Source organism: Lathamus discolor, chromosome 6, assembly GCF_037157495.1.
Source record: "Lathamus discolor isolate bLatDis1 chromosome 6, bLatDis1.hap1, whole genome shotgun sequence".
Lineage (NCBI taxonomy): Eukaryota > Metazoa > Chordata > Aves > Psittaciformes > Psittacidae > Lathamus > Lathamus discolor.
The window spans coordinates 42,165,815-42,184,644 of record NC_088889.1 but is presented as its reverse complement, the minus strand read 5'-3'; the positions used below and the strand labels follow the sequence as shown (position 1 = coordinate 42,184,644).

The 18,830-nt window shown below is 38.7% G+C and overlaps 1 protein-coding gene across 2 annotated transcripts in view; it reads left to right on the top strand.

The window, feature by feature from the left end:
- Positions 1-18,830, top strand: part of NUBPL (NUBP iron-sulfur cluster assembly factor, mitochondrial) — an 89,553-nt gene that overhangs the window by 69,609 nt on the left and 1,114 nt on the right. For both annotated transcript variants that reach the window (XM_065686416.1, XM_065686417.1), the window contains 2 exons: positions 4,780-4,900; positions 10,374-10,456. In XM_065686416.1, the coding sequence (XP_065542488.1) occupies positions 4,780-4,900; positions 10,374-10,456 (204 nt within the window). The remainder of the gene's footprint in view (positions 1-4,779; positions 4,901-10,373; positions 10,457-18,830) is intronic.

The following is an 18,830-nucleotide window of genomic DNA, read 5'->3' as shown; positions in this document are numbered from 1 at the left end:
CAGTTCCATGTCCTTTTTATGTTGAGGACACCAGAACTGCACACAATACTCCAGGTGAGGTCTCACAAGAGCAGAGTAGAGGGGCAGGATCACCTCCTTCGACCTGGTGCTCACGCTCCTTTTGATGCAGCCCAGGATACGGTTGGCTTTCTGGGCTGCGAGCGCACACTGAAGCCGGCTCATGTTCATTTTCTCATCGACCAGCACCCCCAAGTCCTTCTCTGCAGGGCCACTCTGAATCTCTTCTTTGCCCAGTCTGTAGCTGTGCCTGGGATTGCTCCGACCCAGGTGTAACTATTCTTTAAGCATATTTGCACCAAAATGAAACTACAGTAGCATTTATCATTTGCTACTAGAAAAAAACATATATAACAAAAGAAAAACTTAAAGTGTTTCATTTTGATTTTATGTGTGGCTTTGCTAAAATCATGCAAAATTTTAGCGCACTAAGCTGAACAGAAATAAAACTGTCTTCAGGTTAGTATTTTGCTGGATTTTCCTTTTTATTTAATGAGACAACACCAAGATTTCTTTCTAAATCTGTTTTGTTCAATGTTCTTAGAAGGGAATGGACTCTCTGAATGTTATGCATTCTAGGATAGGCTTGGTTGTTATTAATGGCTAATGGTGGCTAAGAAATTAAATATGATGTATGTTGATTTGCTGGAATTTTCAGATCTTTCTAAATGAAATGAAAACCATGACGAAGCTGTTGTGCCAGATGCTGAGTGCACTCCAGCCAGTCATCTGGTCTTACCTTTTCCATGGTGCTGTGTTTAATTTTAACCTTATATGTACATCAGTACAGATGTATCATTTACTCCAGTATAAAGCAGCGCCTGCCTACATATTACATTTCTAAGTGTCAACTGTCGTGGTTTAAACTGATCCACACAGCTCGTCCACTCACACACCCCCCCCCCCCCCAACTCCCAGAGGGATGGGGAGGAGAATCAAGAGAATGTAACTCCCACGGGTTGAGATAAGAACAGCCCGGCAACAAATCACTGCTGCTACCACCAATGATAATACTGATAAGAGAAAATAACAAGAGAATACGATACCACTGCTGAACGAGTTCGACCCCCCCAAAAAGAGACCGTGCCCTTCCGGGTAACTCCCAGTTACCTCCCTGGGCATGACGTGCTGTGGTATGGAATACCTCTTTAGCTAGTTTGGGTCAGGTGTCCTGTCTCTGCTTCCTCCCGGCCTCCCCTCGTCCCCAGCAGAGCATGAGACTCACAAAGTCCTTGGCCAGAATAAACATCACTTGACAACAATTAAAACCAATCGGTGTTATCAGCTCTCTGCCCAGGCTGGAAGTCAAAACACAGAGCTTGCACCAGTTACTAAGAAGGAGCAAAACGGCTCCTGGTAAACCCAGGACAGTCAACAAAATCTGAGGATCTAAAAAAAATTCAGTTAAGTCATTTTTGGTGGAGAACTTCAAACCTGAGGTTTACATCAAAGAGGTAGAATCTGTGGGACTGTGCTAAAAGTGCATATTCTGATTATATAATTGACTGATCTTTAAAATTTTTAATCTTTAAAAAGTGCTTGCAAAGAGTCTACTTTCCAAAGAATCAGGATGTCTATAGGTTGCTGAGATCTGAGTGTTTGAATATGCTTGCTTATATTTAATGAAGGGGAGTCTCTCCCTTGTACATACAGGTATACATACACCATCTTCCTCTCACCCTTGAGTTTTAACTGACATGTAGTATTATCACAGTAAAGTCACAGTTGTTAACATTACTTGTCCTTTACTGCACTGAAATTAGAGTAGAATGACTGAAGGAACCAATGAAAAGCTGGCAGTGAGGGTCAGTGTTAGAACCAGGAGTACAACGCAGAAGTCTTATTTTCAGTCTTAGGATATAGTCATTAAAAGAGGAGTGCCATTTCTTGTGCAGTGGAGCACACCTGGTAAGGAAGGAGTTTGCAAAGTGATGCTGAATTCTGTCGCAACAAGTTTCAGGATTCTTTCCCGTTATGTGATTTTGCCCATTGTTTTTATGCATCCCAGAGGCTTGCTCTAGGCATGTGACAAAAAAAGTTATTTCCTAAATAACTTTGATTATTTAGGAAAAAGTTGCCTATTTTCACCTACTAATACTGAGTTCAGTTTAGTATGATTTATCTTATCAGTCATATTCCTGAAAGAAAGAGATGGGGGTATAGTTAAATCTGTAATTTTTCTGGTAGTTTCCTGGAACTGGAAGGTTATGTTGTGGATTTCACAGGTTTCAAAAAAACTACTTATGTAAACTAAGCTATGTATTTCCTTCTCAGATGTACTAAAATTGGTTATTTGTCTGTGTACTTTCAGGTATTTCTGTAGCATCCAGAGTACCCAGCCAAGATTATGGCTTCGTACTGGGAGCGGATGTTAGAGCCAAAAGTTGCTCATTATAAGATGAAAGGCAGGAAGACATAAATACTACTGTGCATCTTTAAGTACTAAAATATCAAGTGTCTGACTGATGATTACATAGGAAGTTGATGTGAAACTGTAACTGTGATCACTTCAGCCCCTGTCAAGTTGGGAGTCAGACCTCAGTGCCATCCGTCCTCAAGTACAGTGAATGACTTTTGTGGGTTTTTCAGGAATTGTCTCCTTGAGTAAAGACAGAGGGCACTGATTTTCTCACTGTATTTTCTGTAACTTAGAAGGTAGTCTCTTTGGATTTTGGCATGATTTGTTGTAACCAGAAGTTTAGCTGAGCATAAGAAATAGGTAAACATTCATAAACTGTGTGTGCACATTGTTTATAACGAAAGGTTTCTTCTTCTCCTGTAGTTTCTTGATAGATGTCTCTTCACCATTTAAAATAGTGATTTGACTAAATGAAATTCAGTTCCATGGATTATAACTATCCTCTCCTCTGCTTCTATAGTTTAGCTCCTGTTTGGGGTGCATCTCATCATACTAGTTTTCATGTCATTACTGAGCCAAGTTTGCTGAGAGACGTATAGGGAAAGGAACTCACTATGGACTAGAATAGGATTCACACGTTCTTGTGGGATAGTTTATGTAGACATGAACAGCTGCTTTGAAGCTATTCCAGATAGGTTATTTGAGCAGGGAAATGAGAGTTATTACTGACTTTATTAGCAAGACCTATTACTTTGTAGGTTTAAAAGCTCCGGAGATCCTAGTGAACTCTCTTCCTTCCGCGAATATATCTTCAGAAATGTGTGTTAAAAATATACTTCAGCACTAAAGTTGGGTAGAGAGCTCTTCTTACCTGCCCTGCACCTTGTACCCTTAGCCATGTAGTATTTCATGTCTCTTAGTTTAAGAACTGTATGAGAAAATTACTCGTAATAACATCCTAGTGAATAGAAATATGTTCCTCTTGCTCCCTTGGTAGTCCGAGAGAGTAGAAAATGGGGAAAGTTGTGTTGTTAAATGGAAAGTAGGTAATCTTTATTGTTGTTACTGTTTCTTAAAATGTTCCTTGCTTTAAACCCTCTAAAAGTTTGACATAATTAAAGGAAGACCTCTTAGAAATGCACATTATGGTGGTATGCAAAAAAACACATGATCGTATTTTGATCATTTTTAGCTTATATCTAAGGAAATTTTTATTAAGGTATTAAAAATAACATTTTTATTTTTGGGTTTGCTGCTAAAAGTTGCACATTCACAATTAAATAATAATATGTGTTGTTTGCATTGGACACTGGTATATCCTTTTAGATATGCTTTATTAGCATAGCAGATACGTTACTCTTCTAATAAACAGGCCAGCTTGTTCAAACACAAAACTATAATGCTCAGGGAAATTTGAAAGTTACAAAGTAAATATCAGCTTTTTGTGCTTGGAAATGTATATTCGTATTTTTAAAACTTGGCTATAGTGTGTTTGATATATCTAGATAACATAGATCTTCAAGTGTAATATTGTACCATGGGGTTTTGTGAAGCAGGTCTTCTGTTGATTAGCAGATGGGTAGAAGCTTTTACTCTGTAGTGCATGAATGCCGTTTTCATCACTTTGAGAAATCCTGCCCTGCCTCAATGAACAGTTTTGTTTAGTAGGTGAACAAAATGAGATCAATGCTATCATTAGCATTATTGTACATTGTGAAAGAAGATTTTTCTATGTATGATTTGGCAAATTTTCTTTGGATGTATTTTGCAAGGATGATGTTGAACACTTGACATCAACAGAAAGGTACCTAATGCATGTGTATTAGATTTTTATGCTGTGGTTTTTGCCACTTAGTTTCACGTAATTATTTCTTTTGTTTGATCTTTAAGATGTGTTTCTGCTCTTCAGAACAAAAACAAATCTGGCCTTTTTGAAAACATTTCCCTACAGGATAACTTGCAAAAATACCTTAAAAGCATGTCTGATTGTGTTGTTTCTTGTAATGGTATGTTTTTGTTTTGTGTTTCCTGAAACTGCAAATTACAAAACTTTAAAATACAACTTGAAAATTCTTACAGTATTCGTAGTTTGAAAATGAAATACTGACAGGGAGAGTTCTTGGAAAGATAGGTCTATACAAGAGGTACTTTTTCTTAGAAATAAGTTTGTTCATCTTTGAGAGGTGTAAATGTGAAAATGATAGTGCAACTGAGATGCCTAAGAATAGTTGATAATGATGCTAATGCATGTAATTATATATGTTTAGCATATATATACTAGTTATCATTTTAAATGAATAGTCTTTGTCAGTTCGTTGCTAATAACCTCCTTTATTGTCAGACATGAGTAATGGAAATGCCGATGCTTGAATCCCAAGTTTGAACATTCCTTTCCTTAACAGGTTTTAGGACTGATTCAGAATATGAGTGTTTTCCAGTGTCCCAAGTGTAAGCACGAGACGCACATTTTTGGAGCTGATGGTGTAAGAGATCTAGCAAAAACCCTTGGATTGGATATTTTAGGTAAGAATATAGAAGCAGTTTTATTTTTGAAGAAAAAAATACTTGTGTGCATGAGGGAAGCATTAACTGAAGTATGTAACTGTGTAATCCTAGTTTGTCTAAAGTTCATTATGTTGTTGATCATGCAACAATTTTTACCAATAATGAAGAATTCTATTTGGTCTTGTAAAACAGACCTAAACTCTGTCAGTAGAAGCTTTTTAATGTATTTCATTGAAATAAAATGAGTCGTTACATATTGAAATAAACATGGTAATTTGAAATGCAGTCCCTTAAAAGCAGTGGGGTTTATGCCCATATGAAGATATCTTGACTCATGTGTGGAAGCAAGCAGACTGTAAGGATTTTTTTTAAGTGTTGAGATTAAAAGAATATGCTGAATTGCAAAATGTTGTTTCAAAAGAATATTTATTGAAAACAAAAATTAGCCATGATTAAACAATCTGGCATGCCTATAAGATGAAATACACATTGATCTTTAAAATAAACATTGCTATTTTAAAAAGGCATATTTCAACCTGTGCTGTCAGTAAAAAAATCAGAGAATGTAACATAGCGTAATTAAGTTGGTAAATGGGATAATTGCATGTGCTAATGATGTGTTTCCATGTATTACTATAATTATCTCAATGATTTTCCATAGCTAATTCATTAAAAAGAACCAGGAAGCTCATTTAGGAAGATCAACACAGAAACATCAAGGTCTGACATAAAGTTAAGATAGCAAGGCAACACATAATTAAAAACATGCTTTTGGGCTATCTTTTAGTTTTCTGAATATATAATGAGTTGTGATCAGAGCCCATGGGGACTTCTGCAGCCCTGGGTTATGTGGATGGATGCAAATCCTCTTCAAGCCGTTGAATCAAACATGCATTTAGATATACAAGCACAAATGATGTGCCATGCTATTGGTCCGTAGATGGTTTTTGTTATTCCCTACAAGTCCAGAACTGATTGTGATTGCATTTAGTTAGGAGTGATGTGAGAGATTTACGGGTTTAGCCAGGGGATGGATGAGATGTATGAAGAAAGATAGAGTGAAGTTTACCTTCAGACTGTTGGTGGAAGACTGGATTAAGATTAATGCCACAAGGGTTAAATTTAGAATTATGGTACTTGATCTGATTAGTATACTCCTCCTTCCAGCGATAGTACCATTACATAGAATGGTATTATAAGAATTGCTGCTTACAGATTTTACGTTAAGCTATCCCAAGTGGAAGTTTTTTCTCAATGTTATATGAATTCTGCCGAAAACACTGGAGAACTTATTAACAATATTTATATAATAAAATCCTGAATCGTTGGTCTGAACATTTTCAAACACTCTTTAGTGCTAACCATGTAGTCCAAGGCTTAGGAATTCAGCACATTTTACAACATCTGGTGAAAAATGAATTGGATATAGCCCCTACCATGGGAGAGACTCTTAAGGCTATACAACACATAAAAACTGGCAAGGCAGCAGGGGTCAATAGAATCCCACCCAAAATCTGGAAGCATGGAGGCTAAGCACTTCATGCTAAATTTCACGAACTAGTTGTGCGCTGTTGGGAACAAGGTAAATTACCATCAGATTTTCGTGATGCAATCATCATCATTCTGTATAAGAAAAAAGGTGTAAAGTCAGACTGCTCAAGCTACCGAGGTATAACTCTGCTGTCCATTGCTGGAAAAATCCTTGCAAGAATACTCTTGAACAGACTAGTACCCGCTATCACAGAAGAACTTCTACCTGAAAGTCAGTGTGGTTTCAGAGCTAATAGAAGTACCACAGACATGGTATTTGTTCTCAGACAGCTGCAAGAGAAGTGTAGAGAACAGAATAAGGGGCTCTATGTAAGTTTCGTTGACCTCACCAAAGCTTTTGACACTGTGAGCAGAAAAGGCCTGTGGCTGATCTTGGAACGATGAGGCTGTCCCGCCAGGTTCCTCAAAATGATTATTCTGTTACATGAGGATCAGTGTGGCCAAGTCAGATACGGCGATGCACTCTCTGAGCCCTTCCCAATTACCAGTGGTGTGAAACAAGGTTGTGTTCTCTCACCAACTTTATTCAGTCTTTTTCAGCATGATGCTCCAAAGGGCTACGGTAGATCTCAACGAACAAAACTGCATTTATATTCGATATCATACTGATGGGAACCTATTCAATCTAAGGCGACTGAAGGCCCACACTAAGACCCTAAATCACCTTGTCCGTGAACTGCTTTTTGCTGACGATGCCGCCTTCGTTGCCCACACAGAAGCAGCTCCGCAGTGCTTAACATCTTGCTTTTATGGAGGCGGCTGAGCTTTTTGGGCTGGAAGTCAGCTTGAAGAAGACAGTAATTCTCTACCAGCTTGCACCACAGGCAGATTATCATCATCCCCACATTACCATTGCCGAGTCAGAGCTTAAGTCAGTTCAGCAGTTCAGCTATCTGGGAAGCATTATTTCTTCGGATGCTATGATTGACAAAGAGATAGACAACAGAATAGCAAAGGCATATAGAGCCTACGGAGGACTCCATAAAAGAGTCTGGTGTAATAAACACCTGAAGAAAAGTACAACAATTAGTGTCTACAGAGCCATTGTACTGTCTGCTCTTTTATATGGGTCTGAATCATGGGTTATCTACCGCCATCACCTGCGACTCCTTGAATGCTTTCATCAGCGCTGCCTCCATACAATTCTAAACATCCATTGGACTGACTGTGTCCAACGTTACTGCCCTTGAACAGGCAGTGGTCACCAGTATCGAGGCCATATTGCTGAAATCGCAGCTGTGCTGGGCAGGGACCGTCTCCAGGATGGAGGATCACCGCCTTCCTAAGATCGTGTTTTATGATGAACTCGCCACCGGTTGTCGCAAGAGAAGTGCCCCAAAGAAGGGATATAAGGACTCCCTGACACAATACCTCAGCCTTGGCCATATTGACTACCATCAGTGGTCCACCTTGGCCTCCAATCGGGAGGCTTGGAGACACACCATACCTAACACTGTTGTTTCCTTTGAGAACACACGCAGAATTAGTCTCGAGGATAAAACGTAGAAAGCACTATGCCTCGCCTATACCACCCAAGGAGACTTTTCGCTGTGCTTTTTGCAGCCGGATTTGCCTACCCCACACTGGTCTTTTTAGTCATCAGCACGCTTGTAGTAAGCGTGGGTAAAGCCCTTCCCAAATCTTCATTCGCAAAGTCAAGCCATCATCATATGGAAAATTAGTACTTCTATATTTTTAATTCTCTAAATTTATTTTGCTTATATTGTGCAGCACCTGTAGCTGTTCTGTTTGTTCAGCTAAGCACCTAGTCCTCTAGAGGGAACAGACAAGGTTTTACTTTACATGGTAACATCTGACAAATTCTGCAAGCTAACAATGTGCAGGATAGAAAAGTATTTTCCTTTTATTTGCTCAGAATTGGCTGCTTTTAATGTCACTGAATACCTCCTTTGTTTTTTGTTTATGGCAGAAGACAATTACCAGTTGCCAGTGAACCTTTTTACATAGTTCATTGTTTCATGTACTTTTGATTGTCTTGTGTTTTTATTGTTACCTAAAGGAAAGTGTGCCAAAGTCTGTGAGAAAGACTTTGTGCTGCTGTTTGTTTCTCTCCCTGTCTCTGAAATACCCCTATTCAGCTTTCTTTTTAGTTTGGTGACAGTAACTGTCACCATGAGGCTATACCAGTAATATACATAATGCTAAGATAATTTCTGTATACTTACTTCTTCCTGACCTTGGGACTTTGTAACATTTTAAACTGCATCTGCTAATAGAGCCAGCAACAATGACTCCCAGATTTCTAATATTCTTTTACTTTTTACTTCCTACAATGAATTCGAATTTTTCTCAGCACTTACCCTTTTATTGCGGTCAGCAATAACTCTTAGTATCAGAGAAAAGTACAGTGGCAAGTTCCCATCATACTCTGTAGTGAATAGTGCAAAACCTTCTGACTTGCACTTTTGCTCATACAAGTTCTGTTACGTTCCTGTGGTGCCAGCACCTTTGTAAGTTCTTTTTGTAATTCTCTGAGATTGTTATTAAACTGATAGCGAAGAAGTGTTTTTTCATTAACAAAACATCCTTCAGGGAAAAAGTCAAGATTAGTCTGTGCATGAAATAATGGTAGGAACTAACTTCTGGGAGATTTACAGTTTCTGTTACTCTGTTAAGAATGTCTAAGGGAAAAAAAAAACAAACAACAAACCAAACCAAAACACACAAAACTCCCCAACAATTTTTAAAGGCCTCCCTAAATATATTTCGTAATGAATAAATAAATGGACTTTTATGCTTTATGCCTGAAGAAGTTTATTCATGACTGAAACAAGAAACAAATTTGAGGGAAATGGACTGTACTCATCATATTACAAGTCAAGAGAAGTTTTTCAAAGATTCAGCTCACTAATGGAGCTAGAGCTTTTGTGTTTGCTGTTTGTTTGGGCTTTTGTTTGTATTGCTGCTTGCTTTCAGGTTTTGTTTTTTGTGGGGTCTTTTTTTATCTCTTAAGCTGTGTCAGTCTTATTATTTTTTTTTAACGTTTCTTTTTCTGACCAATTTGAACTTCAGTGATTTACACCGGCTTTGGTTCGGGTTAGATAAATGTTGCTAAGTGTATGATTAGACACATGTAGTTTCTGAGACCAGTCAAGATTGAACTAAGGTAGGTTGTTCTGTCTGTATCTAAAATGTAGCTCTATCTTCCATTAAAAGAAAAGTTGGTCTTCAAGTCATTTCATAATTATCTATGTAGCAATGAACTAAAAGTGGGAATTCCAAGTTTTCTGTAGTGCTGAAAAGCTATTTGAGAAAGTATGCTTCAGAGTGGAATAGGGCTGCTAATTGATTCTCCATTAGAGTGTTCCTTTCCTCTCTGACAGTTCCCTGCTTGTTATAAAAACAGAATATAAAGAAGATTTCTATTGGAAAAAAGAATTAAGTGAATAGTTGTCTACCTTTTAATTGGATCCATGGCCTAATAAGGACAATAACAAATGCTATTATTTCAAAATTAAGTATTCAAAAAGGTATTTGAACAGTGATTAGAATCTTAAAACAGCCCTGGAAAGAATATGTGGTGGAGAAGATCGGCTGAACAGTACGATGCATGTTAAGGATTTACCTGACACTCAAGCAATTTTTTTTGTGTATGCAAAATAATTTGTATCTCAGCCTTTGCTTCTCTGTTTATTGCATCAAAAAAGCAAACTGTCTTCTCCAATAAATGACTACAAAGTATGGTCCTTCCTATTCAGAGAATAAAAAATACAGAATATATTTGGCATTAATCATTACGGATGTACAGAAATTGTACTGCAGCCTATTTTTATTTTAAATGCTAATTTTTGGACATTAAGTAATTCAAAGAATATACCAAACTGGAATTTGATTTCATGTTGCTTCAAGGCATATTTTAATGAAACATTTAAGAAATATTAGGTATTCACATATGTGTATCTCTGTATTTTTGGTACAGGAGACATTCCACTGCATGTTAATATACGGGAGATGTGTGATTCAGGACAGCCTGTGGTGATCTCGCAGCCCCAGAGTGATGCTGTAAGTTTGGTGCACTGCACTTAAAACAACAAAAAGCCCTCCTGCAAAAGTGAATTGGGAATGCTTCTTCTAATTGCTGTTTGAAAAGAAACACATCTGAATGTAACTTAGGGAAATAAAGTGAAAGAGGGGTAGTATCAGCAAGTAACTCAGGCCCTTCACTTTGGAATGCTGGCCATCCGTTCTGCTTCTTTGGGTTTGGTTTTGTTTAATTAGTCTGAATCATTCAGAATGGTGAAGATTTGATCCAGGTGCTGGCATGCCAAGGAGAGGAAGGTCAGTGTCAAGTCTCAGGAGACCTTGCAACTAATGTAGGTCCTCTAAAACTGTCAGTTGGGCCTTTGGTAGTTGAGCCTGGAAACTGTCAAAGGGTCCTCCAAAGATACTTGGAACAAAATCTGTGTATTGTCAGTACCTGGGTTGTTTTCAGCAGGCAGTGGGGCAATTTACACACAAGAGGAAATGGATTTTTAGGTGCATTTATCATAGCATTTTATTGCCAAAGGAAAATACAAGTTGTCGAGGTGGTGCAAGTAAAATATGCATGTCTGTAAGGACAGTTTCTTGCTCATAGAAAACTTTATTAACACTGACAGAGTAAGATTTTCCTGGCGAGTATTTTCTTTGTCCTCTGCTGGAGTTTGTCTTCTGGGTTCTGTAGGGCAGGGTGTTGTCTGCCCTGTTGTGTTTGCACAGTATGTGGTATGATGCAGCCTCACTCTTGACTGCTGCTTAGATGTTACCATTTAAAAAAAAATGGTTAATGCTGATAGTAGATCATGGAATCAATTAGATATATAGGTAGAATATACTGTAGGTACATTTTAGTATTGATAACCTTTCTAACATCATGATTGCTAGGTAAGTGCTGAAATATTCTTTTCCTTTCCACTGTTTGCTTTGCATTTTAAAGACCGAGAAAATTACTGTTTGTCTCTTATAACTTAAAAGAAAAAATACTTTCTTAGCACATAAGTGATGATGGGAGAGGTCATATAAGGTCAGATTCTAATCATTAATACGTGACACATGTCGCTGACATGACACCCATCGCCATGTTTCTCAAATCAATTAAAATCCTGACTACTCATTCATGAACAATCACAATTTTTCAGATAGAGAACAATATGCTCAGAGCTGCTGAAATTATCTCTGCTCCTGTCCCTGAAATTTACAGAGTTTTTTTATAGAAAATTCTGTGCCCTTTTTTGTTGGAACAGTTACAAATCAAATACAGAATCGTAAAACTGAAATAATACCTAGCAGATTCAAACACTGGGGAATAAGGATACCAACTGACTTCTGAGGAACCCAGCATGCTGTCACACCTCAGCTCTCTCAAGACTAGAATAAAGAGTGTTTCTAAAATATGTTCGCTAATACCTTTTTTTGCTTATACACCTGCCATTGCATTCAGCTTGCCTTGCTGATATATAAAAGTAAACCTCTCACTCTACATTGGAATTTAAAAATGTGTAAGCAAACTTGTCTAAATTCATTATTTTAAAGCTGAAATGTAGTTGGTTGCAAAAGGAAGTTTCTTTTTCACAACTGGCAAGGAAATTGTAAGCAACTGTGCCTTTCCAAGAAGAAAATTACTTGTAAAATTGTGCATGTGTGACAGTTAGAAAGTTCTTCCTCAGGGATGCTCAGAATAAATAAGACTCATCTACTTAAGGAAAGGGCTGACTATATAGCTAAAGGTTGCGAAGCTTAATGGCTGGAGTTCTCTTCTGGTGAAGCTTGAGACAGTCCCCATGGAGAAATAAACGTTGCCAGTAAAATGATATTGCTCTTGGTATAACATTGTCTCCATTAGTGTTTCTGTCAGTTTTTGAAGTCGTGGCTTTTTCTTAACACTCTTCATTGACAGAATTGTTACGTGCTATAGAAACGGGATATTTCTGTAGTCACATATTAGCCTAAATGGCAGGGACTTGACTAACAGAAAGAGAGCAAACACACTGCAGCAAGTGGGAGTGATCTAAGATCCTTTACAAGAAGCTAATAATTTCTTCGTTTAATCAACAGTGAGGACTTACCAGACCCTTCTGGAGATAATTGAGTCTTGAGAACATTATTCTTTTTCGTCAAGCTGTGGAGGTGGATTGGCTGACTAGGGCTTCATTTTTTTGCTCACCCAAACATACAAGAGAATCTCTAGGAGCAAAAGCTAGTAAAGTGAAATCAGAAACACTGTGAAAATCATAGAATAGGGAAAACAGTAGAGAAAAAGGCAGAATAGGGAAAACGAATGAGTTGCTGAAACTAGGTAGAATTCATCATGCTCAGATGTAGGGGAATCTGTTAGGGATCATGAGAAGGAACGGGCAGGAAAATAGGTGTTTGAAAGAGGCATCATGAAACTTCTGGATAAGAGGGCTAGAAACACAGCAGGAGATGTAGAACATGATTAATTGCAGTGGAGTCATTCTTCCACCAAATGAATTTAAATGCCCAGTGACCTCTCCATTAATACTGGGGAAAAGGTAAGCAGAGGTTCCTAAGGATTCTTCCTTCTGTGAGCATAAAACCCAGAGAGGTGTGGGACAGTTGGTGGTTATCTTGTGAGGACTTGCCTGCTAGAAACTTCTGGGTATATCACAGTCTTGATGGCACAGTGGATTTGTTAATGCCTTGCTAGAACAAGTAGGTTATTTGTGACCATTCAGCACCAAACTTCCATCTGTCTCAAGATAAAGAAGCAGCTCGAGCAAGTACAAAATACTTTTGCTGTGCCAGCATGTCCATGCACCTTCTAAAGTCTAGGGAATTTTGCTGGGATACACATTTCAGGTAGGAGATATGCTGGAGGCTGAGCAAGCAGTAGATGTTGTCTGTCATCTTCTTGACTTGGGAATGAGATCTGAAAAAAACCCAAAAAGAAAAGTTTTTGTGGAGGAGAGATGATACACCTGTGAGGTTCAGCAGGGATAATGTATCCAAGACAGCAGAGAGGTCATGAAAGAGTGAAATTTAGTTTTCACCTTCTTCCCCGTTATTAAAGAGATAGTGAGCCTTTATGGCAGAAAGTATAAAGAGAAAGGAAACAGGCCAAAACTAAATTCCATGAAATACGAAATAGTCAATTCCTTAGTGTTTTCTTGCCAAATACTGTTGTGGAAAGCATTTAGAATGTATTAAGGAGAAACATTTTGAGTTCACCCTTTTGTTCTCTAAAAATCGAGTTGGAGAAAAATTGAAGTAATGGTAGCAAATAATGTGTGCTGTTGTTTAGCTGTCATCAATAATTCCATTTAGAGAGTGGTCTCTCCAGAGTGTGATATCTTTAAAAGAAAAGCAAACCCTGAAGAAGGCTGCATGATAGATGATTTATAGTATGCTTTATCATCAAAGCTTCCTTTGAATGATTACAGTAACATTTGGTATTTGTAGGTTCAAATCCTTCATTCAGGTTGTAGATAGTACAATGCATCATCAGACCCTCATTTATGCTTCTGCTGCTGAAGAAAGTGCTGAGTGGTAGGATAGTCTGTTTGAAGGATGTTGCTATATTGCATTTGAATTGCACTCTTCTACTTAACCATGTTTTCTGGGCAAGATATCTTTTTTGATGTATGTAGTAGCCCCTGAATGATATACATGTATAATGGCATCTTGGGACTAGCAGTGTTTCCTAGCTAAGGCTCCCCCGGATGATGGCATGGCTGTTGCAATTGCTGACATATAGGATTAGTAGGAAATTTCCCATGAACACTAAGGATTGTTTTGTTGGTTTTTTTTTTTTTTCTTTAGGTATTAGGTTCGGGAAGTATCCAGTTTACTTACTCATCTCTTCCATTTCATGTTGAAATGTATAGATTGACTTTAATTGTCTTGTTAAGTCATCTGTCTGGGCTGAGACTTCATTGAAGCTTGGCAGGAGTTGCCAATACATGCAAAGAAGAATATTATAGAACTGCCCAGAGGAGGACAAAGTGGGAGGGACTCGGGGAGTCTTGCAGTAAACAAGAATTTCTCTAGGTGACATGAAGCTTTCATCTGAAGTGGAAGCTCACTTAAAGCTGTGTTTATCTTCATGCTTTTAGTGCCTTCTGAGTTTACCATAGAAAAATGCATTCTTCTGAGGGCAGCTGTGGTCATGCACTGAAAGTGGGAGTTATGTCAAAGTAACAAGCAATTTCCATGGAAATTAAAGCTATTTAAAAATCTGATTGAGCTGGAAAATGACCTGTGGTTGAGCAAAGAGAGTGCTAATAAGAACAGAAGCTATCACCTATCATTATTCTCATGCAGATGGTAGTTAAGTCTAGTGTTTGTCCTTGTGATAGTTAACTGTTTGATTAGTTGCTTATGGTTGCTAATTTCCTTTAGCAATGAATAAACTATAAGCCCTTAACAGCTCATTTCAGCAGACCTAAATACCTTATCCTTCTTTACAGGTATATTAACATCCACAGCATTTGATATTCCGAATAGTTGGGACTTGCATAGATTCTCCCTTGGGCTGCTGGTCTGGATAAAGCATCTTAATAGTCTTGGAGTCCTAGTCACAAGCAGAAGTTAGAAACCATGTCAGTACTGGGGTTTACAGTCTGTGATGTACTTGGCTCACAACCAACTGATGTGATCAGTATGCTTTTTCAAAGTTGCTGGTCCGCAGTTCTTTGTATGTAGTGGTTTGGGTGAAGGCAAATGTGTTATCAGCTACTTGTTTTGACTTTGATGATGGGTAAATTTTATTCTGTATTTACGTGGCCATTGCACTAGATACTGAAAGCCACTGTAATGAGCTGTTTGCCAGCTAAGATGTGCACTTCAGTGAAAGGCAGACTAGCAGGTCAAGCCAAGCCAATCCACGAGAAGAGGGCAGTCAGCTATGATATGTACTGTCAATTTGTAGTAGTCTTAGCAGTGATGCATAATTTCCTCATGGGTAAGATTTTTAGGGAGAATGAAATGCCATAACTGAAAGGCTCACGTTTCTCTAGAATTACCATAGCTCTTAATTAGATGAGCTAATAAGACTTGCAGTTTAAATCTATCCCATGTCTATTATTCCACGACAGTAATGAATCTGGATGTTCTGATTATTTAGGCTAAGTAGGACTTTTCAGTCCTTTTCCTGATGAACTTCATTACAAGTTCTTTGTTTTCTGCTCCATGATCTGTGCTGTCATTACTCACTTGATCATCTACCATGCCCTCTCAGGCCTGTGAATGAGAATGCTGCGTTCTTCTGGCAGTGTTTGTACCAGTGTCTGAGAGGTGAACAGGCACTCACATGGCCGTTATCCAGCTCTTTCAACTCTCTGAACATGAGCTTCCACCTCTGCCTCTGCCCTCTGCAGTGCTGCTCTGATGCTATCTATGCAGTGCTTGTAATGAACAAGTCTGTTTTTTGGGCATTCTGACTTTCTGTGTCCTTCTCCTTAATCCTCTTGAAGCAGGGAGAATGCTTGGCTTCCAGCTAACTGGTATGTTACTGTTAAATATAAAGTTATCTGCAAAAATCTGTTTTCAGAAAGGCAGTGTATAAACCATTCATTTAGAGCTTCCAAACCACAAAAGGAAAAACTGATCTGTGAAGTTCACTTTTATCCTATAGCTGTGAGTGATAAGAACTCATCCTTTATTTTTTATACTGTCGCTTTCCACCCAAAGAGGAAATAAAACCCCTTTCCATTTTAAGTTGGAACCCATCTTCTTTTGCTTAGTAATGGTAAACAGCTGACCTGAGCTGTGCTCTGTCTCCAGATGCCACATTGGAAAGATCGTGAGTATGAGAAACTATTTAGTACAGTTGTATGTATTAAAAGGTATATTGACAGTCACTGAGATTCCGTTTAGACCTTTCATATATGTTGATTGATAGATGGGTCCTCACTTGTAGCTGAATGATCTGTTCAACTAAAGGAAACAAAGGCTTGAAACAGTTGATTTTGTTAGATAATGTTCTGTAAGGACATGTGTGAGATACAGTTCTGTTCAAAGTAAAGTAGTGATCTAGGAAAACAAAAAAAGGATCCTTAGCAGGCAAGATGGATTGCCACTAACAGCAGGGCTAAGTAATACTAGCATGCTGTCTACAAAGAGTTGCACGAGGAACCTCCCGTTATGGAGCGACAGATCAGCCACTTGGCAAATGAGAGTAAGCGTACATTGTGCAGTCATTGCCCAGGCACTCATTAACAGTGCCTTTTTTGGGGGAAAAAATATAGTATATTGGGATCTTGACACAGGGTAACACACAGGCCATCAAGTTTCCCAAGCAGGATGACTGGTTGCTCTCTGGCTGGTTATGGAAGTCTGTGTGCCAGTGCTGTCTCTGGCTGGATCGAACGAGACTCCCTGAACTGCTGTTTAGCTCAGTTTTAGCAATACAGCTAGTTCATGGTCCTGTATGACTGCCGGAGAGTACAAATGATCTGTTGCTGCTGGTTATCTTGATTTATGTGCAAAATATCTGCTATCTTAACTGTGTACAAAACCACTCTCCTATATTACTATTTCTGCATCTACAGGAACAATTTATACAGTGTATTTTTAATTTTGTGTACAATCTGGTCAGCTCTGGAGCAGGAACAGCCCAGCCCATTGTAGAAGGGCCAGATTCTCCATGCAAGTTGTTAATTGACTTATTAAAACACAAAAATTGATCTGTGCAAAGTGGGAGCTGTCTGCAGGACTCTTCAAGATAGTCCAAAATTCCCAGCTGGAGCACTCCTACACCAATTAGTCAAATACTTAACTACATAGGCAGCTTGTCTTCAGTCAATCACCTTATTTCACATTGGCCTGTTATCTCATCTAGGCAGGTGGCTAGCCAGGGAGTCGCTAGATCACCCAGGGAATTAATAGCTAAGCATGGTGGGTGCTGCACTCAGGCGCAGCTGTGCTAGTCAACTGCACTGCAATTATACCCATAGGAGTAGTTTGAATTTCATGCTTGTGATTTAAGTTCTATAGCTCTTGCCACAAAGTCTCACATATGAGAGAAGACAATCCTAGCTTGGAGTATGCATGCCTTACCAACTCAGAAAATTGAGACTTCAGTTTTAAGGTGACATAAGCACTGAAACTGTGAGGCACTGAGGCTGGGGGTGCCAGAAAAGAAAACCTTACAAGCCAGGAGTATACCTTAGAAGAGAGGAGCCATGTTATAGGGGTGCCTGGCCCTGCAAAAGGCTGCTACCTGCTTCAGTGCAGTGGCAGCTGGTGCCAGTGGTCCAAGTGAGAGAGAGACCTTCTCTTCCTACCCTTCCAGCTCTGGTCTTGGGCATTTGTCAGACCGCTTGCTGTTTAAAGGCTCATCAGGGATACAAGTTCCAACTCTAGGTAAGCGCCATCTGAGAGTGCCGCAGGGGGTGGGACAGATAAGCGTGGTAGGGAATATTCTGGTGATTTCTTCTAATAAAACAGGAAGTTGTCCATGTGGGCTCCATAGGCAGAGTTACTTGATAGGATGAAGTAGCTTGGTTACAATTTAACAAAGTAGAAACAAGCTGAGTAGTGGGGGAGTTTTCTCTTGTACTAGACGAGCATGGAACATGGCGCACCAGCTGGAAATTGAAAGATGACAAGTTCAAATTCAGATAAGGTCTACATTTTTAACAATGGAAGTAATCAACCTTGGAAGCAATGTACAAGATATATATGTATGCACACACAGAAATATGCAAGAAGATAGTCTTTTAGTTGAAAATCTGTGCATCAAGATTGGAGACCTTTCTAAAATGCATGTTCCATTTTGACTACAAGTTGTTAAGCTTGGTACAGGATTTTTTTTCCCTTTTGTGGTTTGTTTTGTGTTGAACTTTAGGCAGTGTTTTTATACATGCCTCTTGACATTAAAATTGTGAATGCTTGATGTTAGACTTAACACGGTCCTATCTGTGACATGTTTTTAGAGATGTTAAACAAAGTATGTGTATTAGGGTTGCCCCTGACAGTCTTACAGGTATGTGCTTTTCTTCCCTCCAGATGTTACAGATTGGTGTGAAAAGGAGGATTTGCTATACTGTTGAGGAATTAGTTCTTTCCAGGAACCACTTCAGTCTTTTGGAAAGATGTATTTTTTTGAAAGTAGCTTTTAATGTCTGTATAGAAAATGACTTAGTGTGGTCTAGTCTGTAATAAGTCAATTGTATCTCTTTTTAAAACAAAATCATTGTTTTCTCTCATTTTCTATCTCAGTTCTGTGCACAAGTGCATCTCAGTCTTCAGGGTGAGGGAAGTTTATAATTAATAATACCCATGAGACTAAAGAGTCTCCTTCCTTCTCAACACTTCCCCTCCAGAAGGCTACTGATTCTGCTTGCTGTTTCAGACAGATTGTTCAGTCAAGTTCTATTCTCAGAGTAATACCAAAGTTAAGTTTTACAACCCTCTGCCAGTGTTTTAAATAATGCAT